At 47.2% G+C, this 23,269-nt stretch overlaps 1 protein-coding gene across 5 annotated transcripts; it reads left to right on the forward strand.

Moving 5' to 3' along the window:
- Positions 1-907: 907 nt before the first annotated feature.
- On the forward strand, positions 908-21,976 carry Meaf6 (MYST/Esa1 associated factor 6). Of its 5 annotated transcripts, XR_012907552.1 has the most exons (9): positions 944-1,082; positions 1,958-2,073; positions 5,510-5,597; positions 5,737-5,782; positions 15,804-15,996; positions 20,030-20,059; positions 20,164-20,221; positions 20,832-20,865; positions 21,387-21,976. XR_012907552.1 is itself a non-coding variant. In XM_075946705.1 (8 exons), the coding sequence occupies exons 1-8, from the start codon at positions 993-995 to the stop codon at positions 21,393-21,395; spliced, it is 606 nt and encodes a 201-aa protein (XP_075802820.1). In that variant the 5' UTR covers positions 944-992; the 3' UTR covers positions 21,396-21,976. The 5 variants fall into 5 exon arrangements, 3 of the variants coding, with proteins under 3 accessions (XP_075802820.1, XP_075802822.1, XP_075802821.1); XR_012907553.1 differs by lacking the exon at positions 20,030-20,059 and having other exon boundaries at positions 908-1,082; XM_075946705.1 differs by lacking the exon at positions 20,164-20,221.
- The last annotated feature ends 1,293 nt before the right edge of the window (positions 21,977-23,269 follow it).

The following is a 23,269-nucleotide window of genomic DNA, read 5'->3' on the forward strand; positions in this document are numbered from 1 at the left end:
TTAGTTTTCTGCTTAGATGGTCAGGGGTATATTTGGCTTTGGTTTCAAGGTCAAGGTATGTTTCTTTCACTGCCCCTTTTAGCCTTTTGGGTCTGATTTCAGGATCAGAGCATATTTCTTTTTTTGTTTGTTTTTCGAGACAGGGTTTCTTTGTAGCTTTAGAGCCTGTCCTGGAACTAGCTCTTGTAGACCAGGCTGGCTTCGAACTCACAGAGATCGGCTTGCCTCTGCCTCCAGAGTGCTGGGATCAAAGGTGTGCCACCATCACCCGGCTCAGGGCGTATTTCTTTCACTGGCTCTGACCCTAGTGCCAGGGTGGGTTTCTTTGGTTGGCCCTTTTACCCTACAAGTCTCTACTGTGTAAAACATGTTGGCTGCAAACTCATGAACCCATGCCTTCACCTCCTGAATTGCTGCCATTATAGGCTTGAGTTACTAGGCTCTGCTGCTTCACAATTCTTATGATTACCTTTTGACACAGGGTCTAACAGTGTATCTCTCTGGCTGGCCTGGAACGCTCTGTGTAGACCAGGCTGACCTCAAATTTAAGAGATGAGCCTGCTTCTGCCTCTGAGAGCTGAGATTAAAGACTTGTGCCATCACCCAGGGAAGGTTGGGGGGTGGGATCTACTCTCCAGCCTGGATAGTGGGGCCTGACCTTGCTCAGGTTTCCCACCTGCAGTTGGGCATTGTCTGAGGCAAGACACATCGGATACTTTATAGGCTTATGCTGCAGCTGGGCTTTGAATGCAGTGAACATCTGTGGGTGTCTGCAAAGCTCAGGGGCTCACAGTGGAGCGAGGGAAGCAAGACCTACGGCATATGATCCAGCACCAGTCCGGCGCCTGCTTTCGCGCCCGGAGCACGCTAGTGTCCCGGAAGCCGCGCGCGCAGGCGCAGTGGCAGCGCGCCCCCTGGTGGTCCGCGGCGGTAGCACGCAGGGTCCGCCTACCGGTCGCGCGCCGCCGCCTCCGCCGCCGCTGGAGCCCAACATGGCGATGCACAACAAGACGGCGCCGCCGCAGATCCCAGACACCCGGCGGGAGCTGGCCGAGCTGGTGAAGCGGAAGCAGGAGCTGGCGGTGAGTGGCCGGGGACGGGCCGCCGTCCCCGCCTGGCCTCCCAGGCCACTCCAGAGGCGAGAGCGGCGGGCGGCCGGAGTCGGGCGCTCTGGGCGGCCGGGCGCGGCGCGGTTCCCTGCGGCGGCGCGGCTCCCGGCCTGCGCTCGGCGGGGCGGGGCGGGGCGGCGAGGGCGCGGGAAGGGCGAGAGGCGGGAGGCGGGGACGACGCTCCGGTCGGGCTTAGCCGGTGTGAAGGAGGCTGCTAGACCCCAGCCTGGAGAGGATTCGGGAGCGTGTCGAGTGGGTACCCACGGCATATTGCACGCGCGGCGCGTTTCAGTGGCCGGAGAATGTGGTGTATTTGAGGATGCCTGGAGGGGGGCTGGCGGGAGACGCAGGACGCAGTCTAGGGAATTTGGAATGGTGACGCGCACCCGCAGCGCCGGCACCCTGGTAGCTCACTCCTCCAGGCTCCCGCCTTTTGCGTCGAGCATCCGGGAGGCAAAGCTCACCTGAAGCTGCCCTTCCAGGTTTCCATAGCAACCGGCATCCGCTGCGGGCGGCCCTTCCAGAGCTTGTTGGGAGGGAGCTGCTGATGTAGAAAAGATGGGTTTGAAAAGCTCATCACCCTTCTGCTGGAAAGCGACACGTTTAGTGAGTGAGAATAGAGACAGCTCACGCTCTGTCTCATCCCTGCTCATGATAGCGAAGTAGATATAAAATCTTGCATGTGTGTGCATTTTTTGAGGACTTTATTTATAAAAGGGTCCATCACCTCCACTCTTTCACAAAAATGGCTCGGTGTGGGTAAGCTTGGCTTTACAAGTCTGTATCCAGATCTCAGTTTGCTCATGCTTTAATGCTCGCTTCTCCATGTCCCTCTTCTCATCACTTAGGAAACACTTGCAAACTTGGAGCGACAGATCTATGCTTTTGAAGGAAGCTACCTGGAAGACACTCAGATGTATGGCAATATTATCCGTGGCTGGGATCGGTATCTGACCAATCAAAAGTGAGTGTCAGAATCTAGAAGTATCCGTTCCATCCCCTACTAATAGGGTGTTTGTTTTCCGAAAACATGGCCTTACCATGTAGTCCTGGCTAGCCTGGAACTCATTATATAAGCCAGGTGACCTCAAACTCACTTACGTAGTTCCTTCTCCCTCTGACTCCTATTTGCTGGATTTAAAGGTGTGGGCTGCCACTGTACATCTTGGGGTGTTTGTTCTTGGTACCCTCTCTGTAGGGAGTCGCTAACAGTCGTAGGGTGAAGTGAGGTCTAAGCTTGAGCTTGTCCTCTGACACGGCCGTTGCTTCCCTGAGTAACGTTGGACCAAGCCCACATTTGTGCCAAGGGAAAGTCGGGCCCATGGTGCAGGCGTGTGTAGGTGTAAATGAAATACAGCATGTAACTTAACTGTCTTCCACATTTTAGTCAGCCATGGTTTACAATTACGATTTTTGCCATAAGTGTATTCTAATTGTACCGTTATTGATTTGGCAATATGATCCTATAAAAATTTCAAGACTTGTGAGAATTTTTCAAATCTATAGAATCGAGATGATGTAACGCATGATCAACTTGTATTTTTCCCATAAATTCATCAGTTGCTAACTTACTGTGGGTGTAAGCTCTAATATAGGAAACCATCTATGTATCCTTACGATTGTTTGTTTTGAAATAATTGCAGATTCATATAGGAAGCTGCAGAAACAGCAGAGAGGTCTTGTATGTTCTTCACACAGTTTTCTCTGATGGTTCCATTTTATGTAACTATATAGTAGTACGTTATCAAAACCAGGAAACAGAAATTGGCATGATGTGTGTGTATAGTTATATGGCATCTTTCATATGTGTAGAAGCACGAGATGTAAAACTAGGCTTAGGAGACATGGCTCAGTGGGTGAAAGCACTTCATGTGTAAGCCCGATGACCCGAGTTCAGAACCCAGAACCTGTGTTTAGAAGATGCGGCAAGAGATGACGCAGCAGTGAAGAATACACACTGCTCTGTCAGAGGATGGGAGTTCGAGTCCCAGCACCCATGCCAGGTGCCTTGCAACTACCTATGTCTCCAGCTCCAGGGGATCAGACTTTCTGTACTGCCCTCATGGGTACATAGCCCCCAACACATTAAACACAAATATGGTATAATATTTAAAAAATGCACATCTGGCATTTTTGAGCATGGAGATTGGAGGTGGGGATAGGCCAGCCAGCTAGCCTGGAATATGCAGTGCTGTCAAAAAAAAAAAACAAGATCGACTCTGGCTCAACAAGGTAGCAGGCAAGGGCCAACACGGGAAAGTTGCCCTCTCATTTTAGTATGTGTTCAAAGATGCCGAGCTAGCTTGGCGCTGGTGGCACACACCTTTAATCCCAGCACTCGCACTCAGGAGTCAGAGGCAGGCGGATCTCTGTGAGTTCGAGGCCAGCCTGGTCTACAAAGCGAGTTCCAGGACAGCCAGAGCAACACAGAAATCCTGTCCTGAAAAACTAAAAAGAAAAGATGCAGGCCTGTTCTGCTGTTAGGAAGCTCTCCTTCATGGACTCCTTCCGTCAGGCTTCTGTTTCCCTGTGCTTTTCCGCCTGCTCACTGAGAACTGAGACACTCGGACCATGAATCTTTGCACCTCAGCATATTAGCAGTTACCTCCTGAGAAGAGTGGGACATTTCTGCATATCGCTCTGACGCTTACAGCTTCAAATTTAACACTGATTCCTTCAACTTCCCTCAGTTGGCCCCAAAGCAGTTTTTGATCCTGGGTCCAGTTGCTTTCAACAGTTATGGCATTAATATTTTTGTTGGTTTGTTTTTGTTTTTTTGAGATAGGGTTTCTCTACAGAGATCAGGCTGGCTTCTGAGTCACAGAGATCCACTTGCCTCTGCCTCCTGAGTGCTGGAATTAAAGTTGTGCACTACTGCCTGCAGGGCCTACTTTCAGATTTTTTTTCCTTTCCTTTCCTTTCCTTTCCTTTCCTTTCCTTTCCTTTCCTTTCCTTTCCTTTCCTTCCTTCCCTCCTTCCTTCCTTTCTTTCTTTTCCTTTTTTGGTGCAAGGATAGCACCCAAGGCGTTGCGCATGAGTGTTCTGCCACAGTGCTGAGCCCTATAGTTTTAGTACTGTGACCTCATGAGCAATCCTTTAAACATATTTGGCAACAGTGTAAGCATTTTGTGACCTTTTGGTTCTGCACCTCTGTCTTACCGGTGACATGGTATCAGGTGGTCCTGCTACTCCGCTGTAAAGACAGCTTTTTTCATGCTAGCATGATGGCCTAGTGGGTTAAGATGCTTGTCGGCCAGTTTGGTGACCCGAGTTATGTCCCCATGACCCACAGTACCCAGGATCCATGTGGTGGTACGAGAGAACCGACTTGTGCCACTGTCTCTACCTCTTACATGCACATATCCATATGTGTGCTAAATAAAAAGCAAAATATTAAAATTTTTTTTTTTTGAGAGAGGGTCACACTATACACTATATAGTGCTAGCTGGCCTGGAACCAGCTACGTAGATGAGGCTTGCTTTGAACTCACAGAGCTACACCTGCCTTCGCCTCTTGAGTGCTGGGGTTAAAGGACTGTGCCACCACATCCAGCATCTCCCCAATATTTATTCAGTAGACTGACCTTTGCCCTGTATATTTCTCAAAGGAATCCTGGTATAAAATTAAGTTTATTTAAAAGAGACACTTTTTATCACTTGTCTGTACTAGTAATTTTATATATTTACTTACTGAGACTGGGCTTTACTATGTAGCCCAGGCTAGTCTGAAACTTCCTGTATAGACCAGGCTATACTGTAACTCACAGAGCTCCATATGCTTCTGATTCCTAAATGCTGGAATTAAAAACATCTACTGTAATGCCCATCTATAGTCCCCTGTTTTTGTTTTTTGTTTTTGAGACGGGGTTTCTCTGTGTAACAGCCCTGGCTAACCTAGAACTTGCTTTGTAGACCAGGGTGGTCTTGAACTCACAGAGATCTGCCTGCCTGTGCCTCCCAAGTGCTGGAATTAAAGGTGTGTATCACTACCACGCTGCTATAGTCACTTGAAAACACTGTTCATTTATTTTATGTACATGGGTGTTATGTCTGCATGTATGTTTGTATACCACATGTGACCTAGTGCTCTCGGAGGCCGGAAGATAGCGTCTGATCTCCAGGGACTGGAGTTCCAGGCGTTCGTGAGCTGCCATGTGAAAAGTAAAGATTGGGGCTGGGAGATGGCGCAGCTGGGGAGGGTGCTTTCTGCAGCCTGGCCCCTGAGCTCGGTCCCTGGAGTGGAAGGAGAGAACTGACCGCGAAGTCGTCCCCTGACCTCCACACACATACTTCGGCACACACGTCATCACAAACACAGTAGTCATCCGTAGTTCCGCATCTGCTCCAGGCGCCCCAGTTTGAGTTGAACTAATACCTTGGTACTCGCTTCTGTGTTTTAGAAACTCCAATAGCAAAAACGATCGGAGGAACCGGAAGTTCAAGGAGGCCGAACGGCTCTTCAGCAAATCTTCAGTCACATCGGCCGCTGTAAGTGGTTGTGGCAGCAAACGGGTTTGCCTGCCTGTGGCCCTTTATTGAGCAGTGTGGACTGTCCCTTCTTCCCTCTGTGGGTTGGCGTCTTGGGGTCTGTGGTCACTTGTCAGGTAACCGATGACTTCTCTTTTAGGCAGTAAGTGCCTTGGCGGGAGTTCAGGACCAACTCATCGAAAAGAGTGAGTCTCTTTTTACCTTCTTTATCAGTTTATTTTAAAGCCACCACAGGCCCTAAGTTAACTCTGGTTTACCCAGTTGGGTACCTAAGAACTGTATCTTCTGTGGTTTTCTCTTGCTTCTTGAAGTTGGGAGCCTTTGGGCTTCTTCCCCAAGTCTTTTTTTGTTTTGTTTTGTTTTGGAGGTGGGAGATCTTGCTATATAGTCTGTCTGTCTGTGTAGATTGTACTTACTTGTCCCAGTCAGACATACAGCTGCCTCTGCCTCCCACTTGCTGTGATTAAAGGCCTGTGCCACTATGCCATCTACCGTATCTTTCTCCAAGGAAGGAGCTCCTGGCCTGCTGCCACGTCTTTCTCATGAAGCTGGGCTGGAGATACCAAAAGACCCCAAACTGACACTGCTACTGTAGGGCTTATATTCCTAGGAATTTTGTTCATTGTTTGAGGTAGTCTCTTCTAACCCATGCTGGCCTAGAGCCTGCTGATAACTGAGCTGGCCTCAACTAACTGACCCGCTTCTGCTGTTTTCTAATGCTGGCCTCACAAGCCTGTGTCAGTGACTTCAGTTATTAGCTCTGCGTGGGTTTCTATCCCAGCCAGACTCCTGTGCCTTAGTCCTGCCTGTTCCAGAGTCGTTTCCACTCAGAGTCAAATCCCAACTTTTGTCCAAACAGATTTATTCAGTGTCCTTCAGAAGTTTTCTGTCCAGCTTCATGTTTTGTTACTCCTGTTCTTCCCCGTCCCAGAACCCTGCACAGAGTGGTTGGGTGCTTGTCTGGCTACCTCACATGCTACAAATCCTTTAAGTTTGAGACAGGCCCTCGCTGTATAGCCCAGGCTAGCCTTGAACTTAGGTATTAAATATTTTCTAAAGTCTATACTGGGCAGCTATTTGAGATCTTCCTGTAGTACATGATTGGTATTGCTTGGATTTTACTGTGTGTCAAGTTAGTTTTGACTAAATGGTTACATACCTTGGTGGTCTTGTCAAACATTTTTAATTTACGTGTATGTGTAAGTGAATGCATCTGATCCCCAGGAACTGAGGTTACTAATGGTTGTAAGCCACTATGTGGGTGCTGGGAACCAAACTCTGGTCCTCTGGAAGTGCAGCCAGTGCTCTTTACCATGGAGCCATTGCTCCAGCCTTTGTCCCTGTGTTTTGCAAGAGGATGTTGCAGATGCTTTTCATCACTGCTGACTGCTAGCCTCCTTCAGGGCTGGTTTTCCCCTGACAACTCGTTGTTTTGGTTATTTGAGTCTCTGTCTCACTGACCTGGAACTCGGAGACCCGCCTGCTCTGCCTCCCGGATGCTGGGAGTTCTGGGACCAGATGTAAGCCAGCACCTGGCTTTGCTTCTATTTAGTTGTTATGGTATGGGGGCTTGAACCTAGGGTCGTGAACGTGCTAGGCCAGCGCTCCGCCACTGAGTTACTTATAAGAACATGGGTGGGAGATTCACATGACCTTGGGCTGCTCCCCTGAAGAAATGTCCTTGAGCAACTATTACCTGCTTATAGATCAGGGAGGGCTGGGGAACCTGTGAGTAGTTCAGGTCCATGATGACGTGGTGACAGGCGCAGTCCTGCAGAAGTCACCGTAGGTGTTGTGAGTCTGTGAGTTCAAGGCCCTGTCATGCCCAGAGGGCAGGGTTTCCTAACATTCTGCCCCTTCCTCCTATAAGAGCATCCTTCCTGCTGTTGTTCGCCATGATCCTTGACCCTTTAGAGGGAGTGATGTTGATGTCTCAGTCAGGGCTGATTGTTCAATGGTCACGTGTTCTCAGCACTGAACTGACTGGTTGAGTCACTGGCCCACTACAAAAGGAAGCGTCACCTACCAAGGTTGATGGCACCAGTCTACGGATGTAAATATAAACATCGAGATGGCAGTTTCCCGGGTTCATTAGTAAATCCACAGCTGTGGCTTCTCCACTAGGGCCTGTGACCTCCCCTACCACAGGCTTTTGGCCAGGGTTACAGTAGTTCCTATGGAGTGGGCATCATATCCAGCCAGTGAATGGTTGATCCCCTTGACACTCTTCCCTGGCATGCTGATAGTGTTATACACAAGTTCCATAGCGGAGTAAGATTGCCAATGATGTCTACCCCAGCAGCCAGCTTAGAACCCTGCGGTATTATGGAAGCTAGCCAAGAAGGAGGGAGCTTCTAGCTGTGTTCGGGTTTGATTTTTCCATGTTCTGTAACCAAAGCCTATAGTATTTTCAATGTTTTTTAAAAAAATTTCTACTAATATTATTTTGTCTTCGAGATAGGGTCTTACTATGTAGCCCAGGCTGTCCTTGAAGGTGATTCTCTTCAGCCTCCCCTCCCTAAGTCCTGGGACTGTAAGTTGCTCTTACAAAAATTTTAATTTTTCTTTTCTTTTCTTTCCTCTTTTTTTTTTTTTAAATAAGACTTACGGGGGCTGGAGAGATGGCTCAGAGGTTAAGAGCACTGGCTGCTCTTCCAGAGGTCCTGAGTTCAATTCCCAGCAACCACATGGTGGCTCACAACCATCTATAATGAGATCTGGTGCCCTCCTCTGGCGTGTGGGCATACATCGAGGCAGAATGTTGTATACATAATAAATAAATAAATCTTTAAAAAAAATAAATAAGACTTACGTCTTTCTGTGTAGCCCTGGAGAACTGGAACTCATGTAGACCAGGCTGGCTTCAAACTCACAGGAGTCCTGCCTCTGCCTCCTGAGTGCTGGGATTAAAGGTTGCGGCATCGTACCTGGCTCACCTTGATTTTCTTTTCAATTAATAAGATTTAGTAAAAGTTCTTCATCTGATTTTGTGTGTTTGGGTTTCCTTGGATTCCTTTTCTTTTTAGTTGTGTCTATTTTTATTCACTTCCCTCTTTCATTTTTTAATATGAAATTTTCTATTTACTTATTACTGCTTGTATCCACACCTGTGCCACAGTGCACATCTGGAGGTCATAGGGCACATTGTGGGAGTTGGTGTCCCCTTTCACCGTAGGATGCAGGGATCAAGCTCAGGTCATAAGGCTTTGTTGCAGGAGCCTCTGCCTGTGGAGCCAGCTGAAGGAGGCCTCTGCTTGGACGTCGTCTGTAAAGCAGATGGGGGACCTGAGGGTCCTTGGAAGCCCAAGTGTTGATCCCATGATTGTGTCCCACAAGAGGAGCAGTGTGCTTGACCTGTACTCCTCTCCTCTGTGTGGACTCTCCAGGGCTGCAGACTGTGGACCAAGTCCTGTGTGGATGATGCCTGTGATCTCCAGGAAGGAAAAGGCAGAACATTGCTTTATATCCTCTTTAACTTGAGGATTTCAGACTTTTTTACTCCTAGCATTTTATTTTCAAACCATTTCACAGAAATCTCCTCTCTAAATGCATTATTTCTGTTTCCTTTGGCTTCGTATTTTTATCCAACTAGAAAGAGGGTGGATTTGCACGGCCTCTACAGAGGACTTTTGTGTAAATTGCGCAGCATCAGACATTTTATTTTATTTTTTTAAATATTTATTTATTTATTATGTATACAATATTTTGTCTGTGTGTATGCCTGCAGGCCAGAAGAGGGCACCAGACCTCATTACAGATGGTTGTGAGCCACCATGTGGTTGCCGGGAATTGAACTCAGGACCTTTGGAAGAGCAGGCAATGCTCTTAACCTCTGAGCCATCTCTCCAGCCCAGCATCAGACATTTTAGTGCAAAGAATATAGTTAAAGAAACAGCAAGCAAGTGGCTTTTCACCTTGTGGCCTTGGCAGGTCCAGCAGGTGCTGCTGCATGCTCTGAAGCTTCCCGCAGAGTTGCTGCTGTAGGGCTTCCCTTTCTCCTGGAAACCTGCCCTCCATCAGCAGTCACAGGCCGCAGTCGCCCCGCTCTTCTGCAGTGTGTAGACTTCCTCATCTTTGCTCTACAGCCGTGCTGCTCATTCTTCTGTCCGTGAGAAACATCCTCAGTGCGGTGCTGTCGTGGGACATTGGCTCGATGCACAGGCCTTGAGTTTCTGTGAGCTAGGGAAGGGAGTTCTTGTCTGTACTGTAATAGCATCTGGTCCCCATAGTTCCTTGTCATGTATCTTCAACATAATTCTGCAACACAAGTCTTGGACTGGGACTAGAGTTCTGTGGTAGAGCATTTCCTAGCATGTGTCAGGCCCGGAGTTTGATCCTTAGCACTGCAAGTCAGCAACTAAAATGCAGCTCCTGAAAGAGAGCCCATCTTTTTTTTTGTGGGTTTTTTTTTTTTAACTTTTTTTTTCCTTTTGAGCCGTGTAGACAGGGTCTCATAACCCAGGCTGCCCTCAAGCTCACTGTGCAGCCAAGAATGACCTTGAACTTCTTACCTTCTTGAATGTTGGAATGATACATGCACCCATACATGCACACATACTGCTTAGACTGGTTCATGTGGTGCTGGGGATTGAACCCAGGGCTTTGAGCATGGTAGGCGAGCTACATCCCATCCATTTCTCATAATTCTTTTTTTTTTTTTTTTTTTTTTTTTTTTTGGTTTTTCGAGACAGGGTTTCTCTGTGGCTTCGGAGCCTGTCCTGGAACTCCCTTTGTAGACCAGGCTGGCCTCGAACTCACAGAGATCCGCCTGCCTCTGCCTCCCGAGTGCTGGGATTAAAGGCGTGCGCCACCACCGCCCGGCTCTCATAATTCTTGATGTTCACGTCAGTCCTTTGGGACAAGAGTTGTTGCTTTGGATAACTGTTTATCAGAGAGGAGATCTAGGTGAGTTCTGGGATCCTAGGCTTTGAGCGGTTGGACATTGAGAGAGTTTCTAGAGCATGGCCCGCTGTCTGTTTGCATGGGCCTCCTGTAGCAGAGACTGCAGATGGACAGCCAGCTGCCCTTCTGGCCCCTGTCAACTCAGTCCTTGTCTGTCCTATCACCAGCTCTGGTCCAAGGCTTTGTAGTCTCCCAACACTCAGAAAAGATCATTAGGGGCTAGAGAGATGGCTCAGTGGTTAAGGCACTGGTTTCTCTTCCAGAGGACCTAGGTTCAGTTTCCACCACCTATGTGGCAGCTCACAACTATCTGTAACTCCAGTTCCAGGGGATCTGACACCCTCACACAGACATATATGCAAGCAAAACACCAATGCACATAAAATTAAAAATAAATAAAATTTTAAAAAAGAAAAGAGTCAGGTGCGGAGTGGTGCACATCTTAATCCTAGCACTTCGTGTAGTGGGTCTGTTTTCACTGATTTGAGAACCGTCCACACTTAACTTCTTTCTGTAGTGGCTGTACACAGCCCGCCCCCACATAAAGGTTCTTCCCCATGTTCCCCATGACAGCATTTGTTGTCATTTAAGTTTTTGAGTCAGGGTCTCACTATATAGCCTTGGCTGTCCTGGAACTCACTGTGTAGACCAGGCTGATCCACTGCCTCTGCCTCCTAAGTGCTGGGATCAAAGTGTGCCCCCCCCCATTCCCTGCTAATGCCTAGTTCTTTGGACAACGGCCTTCACTCCATTAGCCCATTTTTTTAAAAAGATTTATTTATTTATGATGTATACAGTGTTCTGCCTGCATGTACACCTGCACCCCAGAAGAGGATACTAGATCTCATCACAGATGGTTGTGAGCCATCATGTGATTGCTAGGAATTGAACTCAGGACTTCTGGAAGAACAGTCAGTGCTCTTAACTGTAGAGCCATCTCTTCAACCCTAGCCCATTTTTTGATCAGATGACTTGGGTTTTTATGTGTAATTTTTGCAGTTAAAAATGCATAAATGCACATGTGTTTGTGTATAGTTCTTTGAGGCAGGGTCTTTCCCTAAACCCAAGGCTTGTATTTTCTCTGCTTGGCTGGAAAGTATCAAACCCCAGGATCTTCTATCTCCACCTGCAGAGTGGGTTAAAGAGGGTATGCAGGAGGCGTGACCTGTGTGGTTCTGGAATCTTCTATCTCCACCTGCAGAGTGGGTTAAAGAGGGTATGCAGGAGGCGTGACCTGTGTGGTTCTGGAATCTTCTATTTCCACCTGAAGAGTGGGTTAAAGAGGGTATGCAGGAGGGCTGACCTGTGTGGTTCTGGAATCTTCTATCTCCACCTGCAGAGTGGGTTAAAGAGGGTATGCAGGAGGCGTGACCTGTGTGGTTCTGGAATCTTCTATCTCCACCTGCAGAGTGGGTTAAAGAGGGTATGCAGGAGGCGTGACCTGTGTGGTTCTGGAATCTTCTATCTCCACCTGAAGAGTGGGTTAAAGAGGGTATGCAGGAGGCGTGACCTGTGTGGTTCTGGAATCTTCTATCTCCACCTGCAGAGTGGGTTAAAGAGGGTATGCAGGAGGCGTGACCTGTGTGGTTCTGGAATCTGAGCTCTGTCCTCATGATTACATAGCAAGCACTCTTAACCACTCAGTTATTTCCTTCACTTACCCCCCGCCCCCAGTTAAAAAACAATACAAAACTAAAACATCCTGGATACCTAATTTTATATATAAAGGTGGTAAAGACCCCCACCCCCTTTGTAACCTTGTCCTTCACTCTGCTGTTTCCTTTGCTATGCGGGCTTCTTCATTCCTTATAATCCCGTTTGTCAGTGTCTGGAATTCGTTCCTGTGCTGTTGGAGTCCCGTGCAGAAACCTCTTGCATTTGCTGTATCTTAAATATATATGTGTATGTGTGTGTGTATATATATATGTGTGTGTATATATATATAGTTTTAATGTATATAGTGTGTGTGGCGGGTAGGGGGGGGTCTGCCTGAGTTCATTGCCCCTGGAGAGAGTATTGGGTTCTCTGGAGCTGGAGTTACATGTGATCGTGGAGCCTTACACAGGTGCTATAGCTCAGTCCTCCACAAGAACAGTATAGCTCAGCCTCCGAGTGGTCTCCAGCCCAGGTGAGCGCCCCTGCCTGTGTCGTCAGGGCTTCTGCCTCCAGTCCTATATGACCGGCTGTGATCTCTGATGACTGGGTGTCTGCTGAGTGGGAGCTACAGATCTAGCTTCAGTCTCTGTGTGTGCTATGGATGTTGTTCTCTAGTGCGAGCCAATGACAGCTTTGTCAGAGTGGGCTGTGATTGTGTGGGCTTCTTGCTGGGTCCTCTGTTCTAGTCCATGGGGCTACGTATCTGTCTCTGCCTGTACCATGCTGGTTTTTGTTACTATGGCCTTATAATTTGAGATCAGGTACTTTCAGCATTGTTCTTCCTACTGAAGATTGCTCTAGCTATTTGGGGCCTTTTGTATTTCTATATGAATTTTAGGATTTTTTAAAAATAATTATGTGGAACATGTCAAGAATTTCAATGGGGTTACACTGAGTTTGCAGATCGCTTTTGGTAGCCGTCACATGTTAGTCACTGTGAATTCTTCCTGTCCACTTATTTCTTCACTATCTTAAAGCTTTCTTGTTTGTTTTTATTTTTTGAGATAGTAGGGTTTTGCTGTGTGCTCCTGCCTGGCTTGGAACTCCACATAGATCTGGCTAGCATCGAACAGGGAGATTTGCCTGCCCTGCCTCCTGACTGTTGGGGTTAAAGGCTTGCACCACCACTGCCAGCAAAGTGTCTTGTAGGCATCTTTCAGAACCTAGGTTAGGTTTGTTTATTTATTTAATTTTTGGGGGGGTGTTTCTCTGCATAGCTTGTCCTTGAACTTGCTCCTTGACCTCAGACTCACAGGAGACCCACCTGCCTCTGCCTCCTGAGGGCTGGGACTAAAGGCACGTGCTGCCATACCTCATTTTATCTTTTTTATTTGTGTTTTATATGTATAGGTATTTTGTCTACAAGTGTGTGCACCACACGCACACAGTCCTAGAGGTCAGGTCCCCTGGTTGTGAGCTGCCATGTCGGTGCTGAGAACCAAACCCAGGTCCTCCACAAGAACAGCCAGTGTTGTTCTTTTTTTTTTCTTAAAGATTTATTTACTTATTATGTATACAGTGTCTACATGCCAGAGAGGGCACCAGATCTCATTACAGATGGCTGTGAGCCATATGTGGGTGCTGGGAATTGAACTCAGGACCTCTGGAAGAACAGCCAGTGTTCTTAACCTTTGAGCTATCTCTCTAGCCCAGCAGCTAGTGTTCTTAAGTGCTGAGCCATCCCTCCAGCCCGGTTCATCTTTCTGAAGTGAGGTCTCGCTGTGTTGCTCAGGCTGGTCTTGCACCAACAGAACTTCTCTCTGCACTGAATTGTCTCATTAGCCTTGCTTGTCGGGGATCAGCAGACCTTAACATTAGACTTCATGCTAGACTGTTCTCTTGATCTCTGTTTATCTGTCCACCGTGAGCAGCGCAATGCTGGTTGTTGCAGCTTTGTGAAGGTAAGTTTTGAAGCCCTTGTAGCCTTTTCTGTTGGTTTATTTGTTTTGACAGAGGGTCCTCCTGTAGTCCAGGCTAGCCCTGATTTCATGATCTTCCTTCCTCAGCGTCCTGAGTGTGTGATGGCGGGTGTGTGCCAACACTCTGCTCTTTTAGTAAACTTTATGTGAAGTCAGATGCTTTGCCAGTCCTGTGCTGCTCCGTGGCTCTGGAGCTCCCTCTCCTGGTGCTTCCCTGTATCGTGTTCAAATTAGTCCCTCATATCTGAGATCTGGTTGTTTCTTTGCTTTTTTGCGGGGGAGCGAGGAGAAGTGTGTGTTGGGGGTCTGTGTATATGTGTTCCATGGCATGCATGTGAACAACTTGGGGAGTTGATTCTCTTTCTTCCAAGGCTTTAGGGATCGCTCACAGGCTGTCAGGAAACACTTTAGGGATCGCTCACAGGCTGTCAGGAAACACTTTAGGGATCGCTCACAGGCTGTCAGGAAACACTTTAGGGATCGCTCACAGGCTGTCAGGTTTGTGCAGGGAAACACTTTCACCTGCTAAGCCATCTTGGTGGGGTCTTCTGCTCTAAAAAAATTTTTTTAAATGTGTTTTTGAAGTAAGCTCTCTTAAGTAGTTCAGGCTGGCCTTGAACTTCTGATCTTCCTTCTTCAAGCTTCTCAGCTCTGGGATTACAGGTATATGCTATTATGCCACACCTTTCTGTTTTACTTTGTTTTAATTTCTCTCTCTCTCTCTCTCTCTCTCTCTCTCTCTCTCTCTCTCTCTCTCTCTGTGTGTGTGTGTGTGTCTGTGTGTGCGCACCCTCACTCAATGGAGGTTGGAGGACGACCTCAGATGTTAGCACTTACCCTCCGTATCATATGAGACCGGGTCTCTTCTTGTTCTACATACATATTCCAAGCATGTTGACTCAAGGGCTTCCAGGAATTCTCCTGGCTCAGTCCCTCATCTCCCTGTAGGAGCTGGAGTTACAGATGCACACTTCTGTGTCCAGCTTTCTGTGTCCAGATTTACCTAGGTTCTAGGAATACAAACTTAGGTTCTTGCCCATAACCCTGCCTGCACACACATACATAGAATTTAAAAATGCACTAAGTAACTAACTGCTTTTGAGAAAAGTTCAGAATTATCCTCTGACCTAGGAGGTTCAAGGCCTGAGTGACATATCCCTTCCCACCTCCCAATCCAAAGCTTCAGTAATTCAGGGATTTGACTGGACTCTCTTTCCCAGTGAGTACCTTTTCTTTTTTTAAATTTATTTTTAATCACATGTATGTGTCTGTGTGGGGTTCGTGCATTTGAGTGCAGGCACCCAAGGAGAGGTGTTGGCTCTCTTAGCGCCTCATGGTGTAGGCTCTGGGGCTCTGAAGAGCAAGCAGTACCTACTCTTAACCTTGGGGTCATTTCTCTAGTTCTCCTCACCCCCACCACCCTTTAAAGAAAGATAGGCTTCTCTGCTGGTTTGCCAGGGTCACTGTCTCCCATCCTCTAGGTGTGAGTGTCGCTCTCCTCAGCGCCGTCCATGCAGGCCGTCATACAAGCTCTGTGCTGCCTCAGGTTTAGCCTTGCACTCTTGTTACACTGTTGCAGATTGCTGCTTTCCAGGATTCCTAGCTTTGGATGGACGTTCCTTGTCTCTCTTCTGTAGTGTGGCCTGTGGGCTCACAAGCAAACATTTGCTCATGACAGGAATTTGGGGAATTCTGATCAGGCTTTTGGGCCCTGTTTTCTCTTCTCCAGGGGAACCAGGAAGTGGGACAGAAAGCGATACTTCTCCAGACTTCCACAATCAGGAGAACGAGCCTGCCCAGGAGGACCCTGAGGACCTGGACGGTTCCGTACAGGGAGTGAAGCCCCAGAAGGCTGCCTCTTCTACTTCCTCAGGGAGTCACCACAGCAGCCACAAAAAACGGAAGAATAAAAACCGGCACAGGTTAGTGACAAGGTCCCACCCAGTCCCAGAGTTCTTGTGACTGCTGGGAGGGACTTGGTTAGAATGAAAATCCCTGGGGCAGTGGCAGAGCCCTGATGCTTCGGGTGGCAGAAAATCAAAAGATTCGGGTGCAGGTCAAGTGGGCCGGTGTTCTCTGAGGGAGGAGTGGGTGGCAATAGAGAGGCCCTGAAGGATCAATGGGAGTCGCTAGGATGGAATGTGACTCCTTTAAGCCACCTGACATCGTGAGCTTTGGGTCCTTGCTAAGAGGAAAATGGAAATAGAAACGAGTCCTTGCAGAGTGACTCTGGTTATTGGGAACCAGGTCTTTGACTCCTGTGAGAGCTCAGTTGACATGGCTTTCTCTGACTTTTTAAATACGGGTTTGGTTTTGATTGTTATGACTTTTCTATTTTGTAGTTCTCTGAGTATGCTGCCTTCAGATACGGGGAAACACTTAGAGCCCCTAAACACGGGCGTTCCTTCGTAGGAACCATCTGCGCACTGCTGCTTTTGCAGTGGGACATGAGATGGGAAGGACAGCAGTGGACAGAGAGGTCAGGTGTTGCAGGGATCATAGTGGGTCCCTCTGCCTGGGTTTGTATGTTAATGCTGGGCCTTAACTCAGAGGGGAATGAGTCTGTAAAGGAGGGGAGGGGCTCTCCCTCCTTTTGGTCTTAGAAGCCTGAACACTGTGGGGGTGAAGGGAGTGTACAGGGCTGCGTGGGGGCGCCCATCCTCTGGTTGGCTAATGAGTTACGTTGCTTTAGAAACCTGTGGGTGTCCCTTCCTGCACCTAAGGTGTGACACTGTGAACTCACAGGCCTGGCAATGATTTAGGGTGAAATTTAACTGGTTTAAACCTCTTTTCATCAACAGATTTTTGAATCCTTTTTAAGTTTTTCTTGTTCTTTTTTAAATTGCAGAAATAGAGTTTCCTCCCACTAAATAGGGCTGAAGGACCGGTGCTTTACATCTTTCTGCAAACAAAAAATCCACTGTGCTAATCTCAAACTATAGTAAGAAACAGCAAAGAATTGCCCCCTACCGTCTTGGTAAGGCTGTAGGTTATTGGAGCATTGCGGTAGACTTGGGGCTACCTTATCACAGATAGCAGAGACTCATACTCTTTTTTTTAACTATTTATTTACTTTTAAGTTTTACTTATTTATTCATTATGTATACAGTGTTCTGCCTACATATCTACCTGCAGGCCAGAAGAGTCACCAGATCTCATTACAGATGGTTGTGAGCCACCTTGTGGTTGCTGGGAATTGAACTCAGAACCTCTGGAAGAATAGCCACTGCTCTTAACCTCTGAACCATCTCTCTAGCCCAAGATCCATACTCTTAAAAAGAGTTTTTGTGGGCTGGGGAAATGGCTTAGTTTGTAAAGTGCTTGCTCTGCAGGTGTACGGGCCTGAGTTCTAATCCCAGCACCCACGTCAGAGCACTCAGTGAGGTGTATATGTGTCTGTAACTCCAGCGCTGGTGACATTGCGATCCCGGGGGCTTGCTGGCCAGCCAGTCTAATAGAAGTGATGGGACCCTTTCTCCAAAGCTATGTAGAAAGACACCAGCATCGACCTCTGGCCTCCATATGCATATATGTGTTTATACATGTATATATCATATACACACAAATTGGCATGATAATTCAATACTTTCTTCTGTGTTGTTTTTATTACATTTATTTTGTTGTCATTTTGGATTCTTTTCCTATTTCAAGGTGTCTAGAGCAGGGAGAACATTCTTGAAAGTCCCTGGGGCTCTGCATCACTCACCAGACACGTGTCCTCTCTAGGTCCTCTGCTGTGTGTGACACCCTTGTGCCAGTGATGCGGTTAGCTCTAGACTGGCGAAAGGCGCTGGAGGAGCACCCTGTTTAACTTTACCCTTGCAGGTTTCTAGAGCACCTCCATGGGAGTAACACTTTGTCCCTAGCCCTCCTTTTCCTGGCCCCGGGAATGAATTCCTTCCAGAAGCACACCAGCATTAAGAATGACCGCTGTTGGGCACTGCTCTCCTACGGGGCTAGTCCTGCTCAGAAGGTGGACTGAGTTCTGTCTCCAGGATCCTGTCTGTCTAGTGGCCTCCCAGGGCCTCACGTGCTCATTTGCCCCTGAAGGCTGGTGGCACCGGGCTGCTTTATTTCTTAGGAATCTGGGTCAGGACTGCCCTAAGTGGCACCTCAGTGGGCTAAGGCAGTTGGGGTGAGTCCTGCTACCTTTGCACACTTGAGGTTCAGGGGTGGAGCTCAGTATCCAGACACACTGGTGAGTTGGCACCCGGAGCAGTGAGTGCTTCCTTCCCCACTGTGCGGTGGCCCGTGTATCAAGTCAGGCCATGGTGACAGGATGTCTGAGGACTTGCCACATGCCAGACACTGTGGAGGAGCAGTAGGAGGAGATACTTGAGCTTACCCCTCTTCTGGGATATGAAAATTCATCAAGAACCCCCCTCCCCCAAGGCTGGGGATTGAACACAAAACTTGATGCGTGCTAGTCAAATGAAAATCACTAGCTTTCTGAATTCTTATATTTTTGCGTCTGAACAGTAGTTAGGTCCCACTGTCTTTAAAGAGAAAACAATACTAGCTGCTCTTAGAGCTTATTACTATTCCATCACACCCAGGATTTGTTTTTGTAAAAATTGTTGCTTATTTGTTTTAAGATGGGGTTTTATTATGTAGCCCTGGCTGGCCTCAAACTAATTTCTTCTGCCTTAGCCTCCCGAATGCTGGGATTGAGAGGGATTACCAAATTTGGTTAAATAGGTACACTTTTATTTGTGTATGCATTTATTTCCACTACTAGGGATTGAACCCAGCATGCATCTACCAGTAAGCCACGCCCCCAGCTGATAGCATCTATTTTCATTTGTGAAGGTTGAATCAGTTTAAGAGGAAACCATTTTTTAAAAGTCCTGCTTGTCTGCTGGTGTGTGTGTCCAGGACGGTCCTAAGTGAGATGGTTGTGTAAGTGGTGCTGAAACTCAGCTCTTGTACGATGCTCACAGACATGGTCTAGCAGAACAGCCAATTGAGCATCGTCTTCCTGCCTGTCTCCAGTCTGAAAGGTGTCAGAACAGCGAGGAGCTGGAGTCAGAGCCCAGGCTGATGCTCGCTCTGGCCTTTCAGCCATGACAGCGCAGAGTTGCATCCTCTCCTCTGTGTTTATGGATCCCAGTTACCTTTGTTTTGCTGGGGGAGGGTCTTCAGACCTTGGTATTCCTTAGCTGCTACACTGATGTAAACAAGTAGACTTGCCGTACTAGGCAAGGTGTCATGTGCCTGCATTTGCAATACTTGGAGACTGAGGCAGGACAGCAAGTTCAAGGCCAGTGTGGGCTATATTGTGACCCCCCCCCCAATCTCATTAAAAAAAAAGGCCAGTGAAGTGCTGTCAGCAGTTTAGGGGGCAGAGCTTGTGAAAGAGAACGGTTACTGAGGTTCGGGCCTCAGCTTCTGGCTTCCAGGAAGAACCCTGGGTGGCACTGGGCATGTTCACAACCTGAACTTGAATGGAAAGTTACATGCTTTGCTGTTTTCAAAGTGGGAAGTGTTTTGTTGCCTTTTGTTTCAATGACAATATGTAATGCCTACTTGTAGCACCTTTTGCTGTGTAACTAAACCTCTTCCCCCCCTCCTTCTCTGGCTGTCCCCTCTTCTCTCCCCCGCTAATCTCTGTCTCCCCCACCCTCTCTCTTCTAATGCCCCAATTCTGTTTTCAGTACCAATATCTTAGCAATTCTAACCCTGAGTCTGGCAGCTAACACCAGGGCTGTGGCCTCTGAGTGCTCAAATGCAGTCACTTGCCCTCCTGTCGCCTGCTTTCTGCGCTGGTCCGCACTGCGGGAAGGGAGTCCCCCTGACCACACAGTCTTTGGTGCTTTGATGTTCAAAACCTTATGGCTTAAGATTCTTAAAACTGACTTTGTTTCCACAAATCTTGCTAGGGTGGCTAATCGACTAATTTGTTCAATTAGTATATTAATTTCTATTGCTTTCTTCCTCTCCAATGCTGCCCCTCAGCCCGTCTGGCATGTTTGATTATGACTTTGAGTAAGTTTGATTTGCATTAGTGTCTGTGCTGTGTTGTTTAGTGTGTAGACCCGGGATGCTGTTCTGAGACCTTTCTAACCCATAGTTTGTCTGTTTGATTGTAGGTATGTATATTAGGTTAGGCTGGGAAGTTTTTTTTAAAAACAGAAAAACGTGATGGAGGTAACATTTTATTTAATAACTTAAGCAAAATTAAGTAAACTTCACTTTTATGCATTTTAATTTCTTTTTAAATAGATAACCTGTACTTTTAATTCATATTTAAATTGATTTTCTGGCTTTGCTTCTTAAGGAGATTAGTAGCTTAAGATTTTGATATTTTGCTTTTAAAAGATTTAAAATTTGAAATTCTTATAATTTCTTTTGTGTTTCATATCCAGAAACACAAACTCCTAGTCTGTTTGCTGTTGGTCACTGCGTGTCTCAGAACCTGTCAGTGACATAGTTACAGAGCTAACACATTGACCTGAGCATGCCCTCTTAATCCAGTTTCTCTAATTTTGCAATAGTTTTTATTTAAAAATTCTGGCTTTTATAACTGCTGTATATTTCCTTTTTTAGTCACCTCAGTTTGCCTTATGGCAAAAATATCTGCTCATTTTTTTTAATACTTGCTTACTATCTGAGGACACAGCTAAACTGTGTCATAGTCTAATGAAGAATGTGGACTTGAATTGAGTAGCCTTTGTTGTAGCTGTGCCCTATGCAGTAGCTGCTTGTTGCCCTGTTTCTGAAGTTAAAGTGCAAATCTCTTTTATTTTCCCTACCACAGGATTGATCTGAAGTTAAACAAAAAGCCCCGAGCTGTAAGTATCAGCCAGAAATCTCAAAGACTGGCAGTGTTTTGTTTTTTTAAAAAATTGGTTTTGGTGGGTTCTTAAAGGGTTCATCATCTGTGCTAGACAAGGGCCCAGTCAGAGGCTGACGAGCTTGTAGATAGCTTTGGTTTTCAGAGTCTGTATGACCCTAATCTAGGGTCACACTCTAGTTTCTAGACCCTGAGGGTCCATCTGTATACTCCAGCTACCAGCTGTTCTTTACTAAAATGTTTTAGAATGGACATGGTGGTGCATGGCCTTAATCCCAACACTTGGGAGGCAGAGGCAGGCGGATCTCTGAGTTCGAGGCCAGCCTGGTCTACAGAGTGAGTTCCAGGACAGCCAGGGCTACACAGAGAAACCCTGTCTTGAAAAATCAAACCAAACAACAAGCAAAAAAAGATTTATTTTAGTATATGTGTGTGGGTGTGTGTGTGTTTATCACACACGCGCACATTTGCTCAAACCAGGCTCTGAGTGTGCCATGACGTGTGTTTCTTTCTCTTTAGGACTATTAGAAGACTTGTTAGCAGCAGCTTCCAGCCGTGGAGCCCTGCTTCCCCTCTGACCTCACAGCGACAAATGTCCCTCACCTGACTGTGGCCATCCGCCTCTGCTCCCCCAGACCCAGTGCCTGTAACTGGCTAGTCTGTCTTAACTGTAGTGACGAGTCCTTTCTATAAGACTGGGTCATCTGCCATTGTCATTGGTAGTAGCAGTTCAGCGGGAAGAGCTGTTCTTGGTCCCAGTCCCAGCGGGTGGCTAACTGTGCATTTCTCCCTTCTTAGAATGAATGTCTCCCCCCAAACTGGCTGGCACCAGCTCCATCTGTGACCCCCCCCCAATCGAGAAGTGCACATCTCTGATTTTGTGTTCCGCTGAAAGTAGAGCCCGGGTTCCACTGCAGATGGAGGCTGTAAATATCTGCCACTCTTTCGTTTGGTTTTGTGTTGTATTATTTTTTTATTGTTGTTTTTATCATCTGATTTTCTTTTGGGACATTTTGTGATGCCTGTACTTTCCTGATGACGCATCCAATGGTCTGTTTCATGTGGTGTCAATATTCATAACTGAAACTAAAGTGGCTTTCAGAAGTAAATGGGCAGTGTGGCTCTTTGACTTCTTGACTTCTGTAGGGGGAAGGTAGAGAGCGTTTAATGGTGGCGTGTTGGAAGCAGTCTCATGTCCGAGGAACAAGAAAGCTGGAAAACGCCATCCTCGTAGAACAGACACTTGGATTCCTTTGTAGAAATAAAATTTCCTTGCCCTCCATCTCTCATGCTTTCCTTCTCAGCCTGAGAATTTCTTTTCCATTTTTTCACACTCTCCCTTCTTCCCTTCTCTCCCCTCTCCCTTCTCCGTCTCTCTCTGTCTCTCTCTCTGTCTCTCTCTCTGTGTCTCTGTCTCTCTCTCTTGACAGTGTTTCTTCTCTCTGTGTAGCTTTGGCTGTTCTGGAACTCACTCTGTAGACCGGGCTGACCTCAAACTCACAGAGATCCTCCTGCCTCTGCCTCCTGAGTTCTGGGATTAAAGTCATGCATCACCACCACCCAGCTTCCATCTTTTCTCCTTTTGCTGACATTCACTTGGTTAGATGTTCTAAAAATCACCAAGCCCATGGGAGAGCCCAGAATTACTGAAAAGTCAGCTTCCACTGAGTGGAGTGAGAGCCTCACAAGAGCCAGCACTGCCCACAGAGAGCCTGGCCTTCAGAGTCCCTGACGGCTTTGGCTGTCTTCAGTGCAGTGGCCTTGGCTGCACATTGTGGTCACCTGGGAAGCTCAGCCCAATGCCAGTGCTGAGATCCCAATCCCAAAAGGATTCATTCACAGTCCAGGCTGCTGACTAGGAGCCTGCTGGAGGCCATTGTGTTAGATACTGAGCCATACAGCCTAGGTCGGGCAAGTGGTGAGATTCAGGGCCTTGCCTGTCCTTTGACTGTCTAGTCACAGTCCTTTCTGATGCCTGGGCCTTGTAGGGGACTTGGGCCATCATGGCCATTCTTTGGGCTGAGCATAGATGGCCTATTACCAGAACCACCCTCTGGTGTGCAAAGGCCTTGCCTTTTGTTCTTTTTTTTTTTTGTCTTTATTTTTTATTTATTATTATTAGTTTTTTGAGACAGGGTTTCTCTGTGTAACAGTTCTGGCTGTCCTGGAACTTCCTTTGTAGACCAGGCTGGCCTCTAACTCACTGAGGCCTGCCTGCCTCTGCCTTGCCCGTGCTAGGATGAAGGTGTGCGTCCAACCACTGCCCAGCTCCTTTTGTTGTTAAAATCCATTTCCTTTGATGATTTCCCAGTCGGTGATTATGTCTTTGGAAGCAGAACTCCAGTTCTTAAGGAAGTAGTTTAAAATACGTAGATTGTTCCTTGAAAACGAAAACCCAGAAG

The sequence above is a fragment of the Microtus pennsylvanicus genome, chromosome 13 (genome assembly GCF_037038515.1).
Source record: "Microtus pennsylvanicus isolate mMicPen1 chromosome 13, mMicPen1.hap1, whole genome shotgun sequence".
Lineage (NCBI taxonomy): Eukaryota > Metazoa > Chordata > Mammalia > Rodentia > Cricetidae > Microtus > Microtus pennsylvanicus.

Bases quoted from the DNA above. Each gene is read 5' to 3' on its own strand.
- Meaf6 (XM_075946705.1), top strand. From the start codon at position 993: ATGGCGATGCACAACAAGACGGCGCCGCCGCAGATCCCAGACACCCGG. The intron at 1,083-1,957 runs GTGAGTGGCCGG...CTCATCACTTAG, and splicing joins AGCGGAAGCAGGAGCTGGCG to GAAACACTTGCAAACTTGGA. The intron at 15,997-20,029 runs GTTAGTGACAAG...GCTGCCCCTCAG, and splicing joins AAGAATAAAAACCGGCACAG to CCCGTCTGGCATGTTTGATT.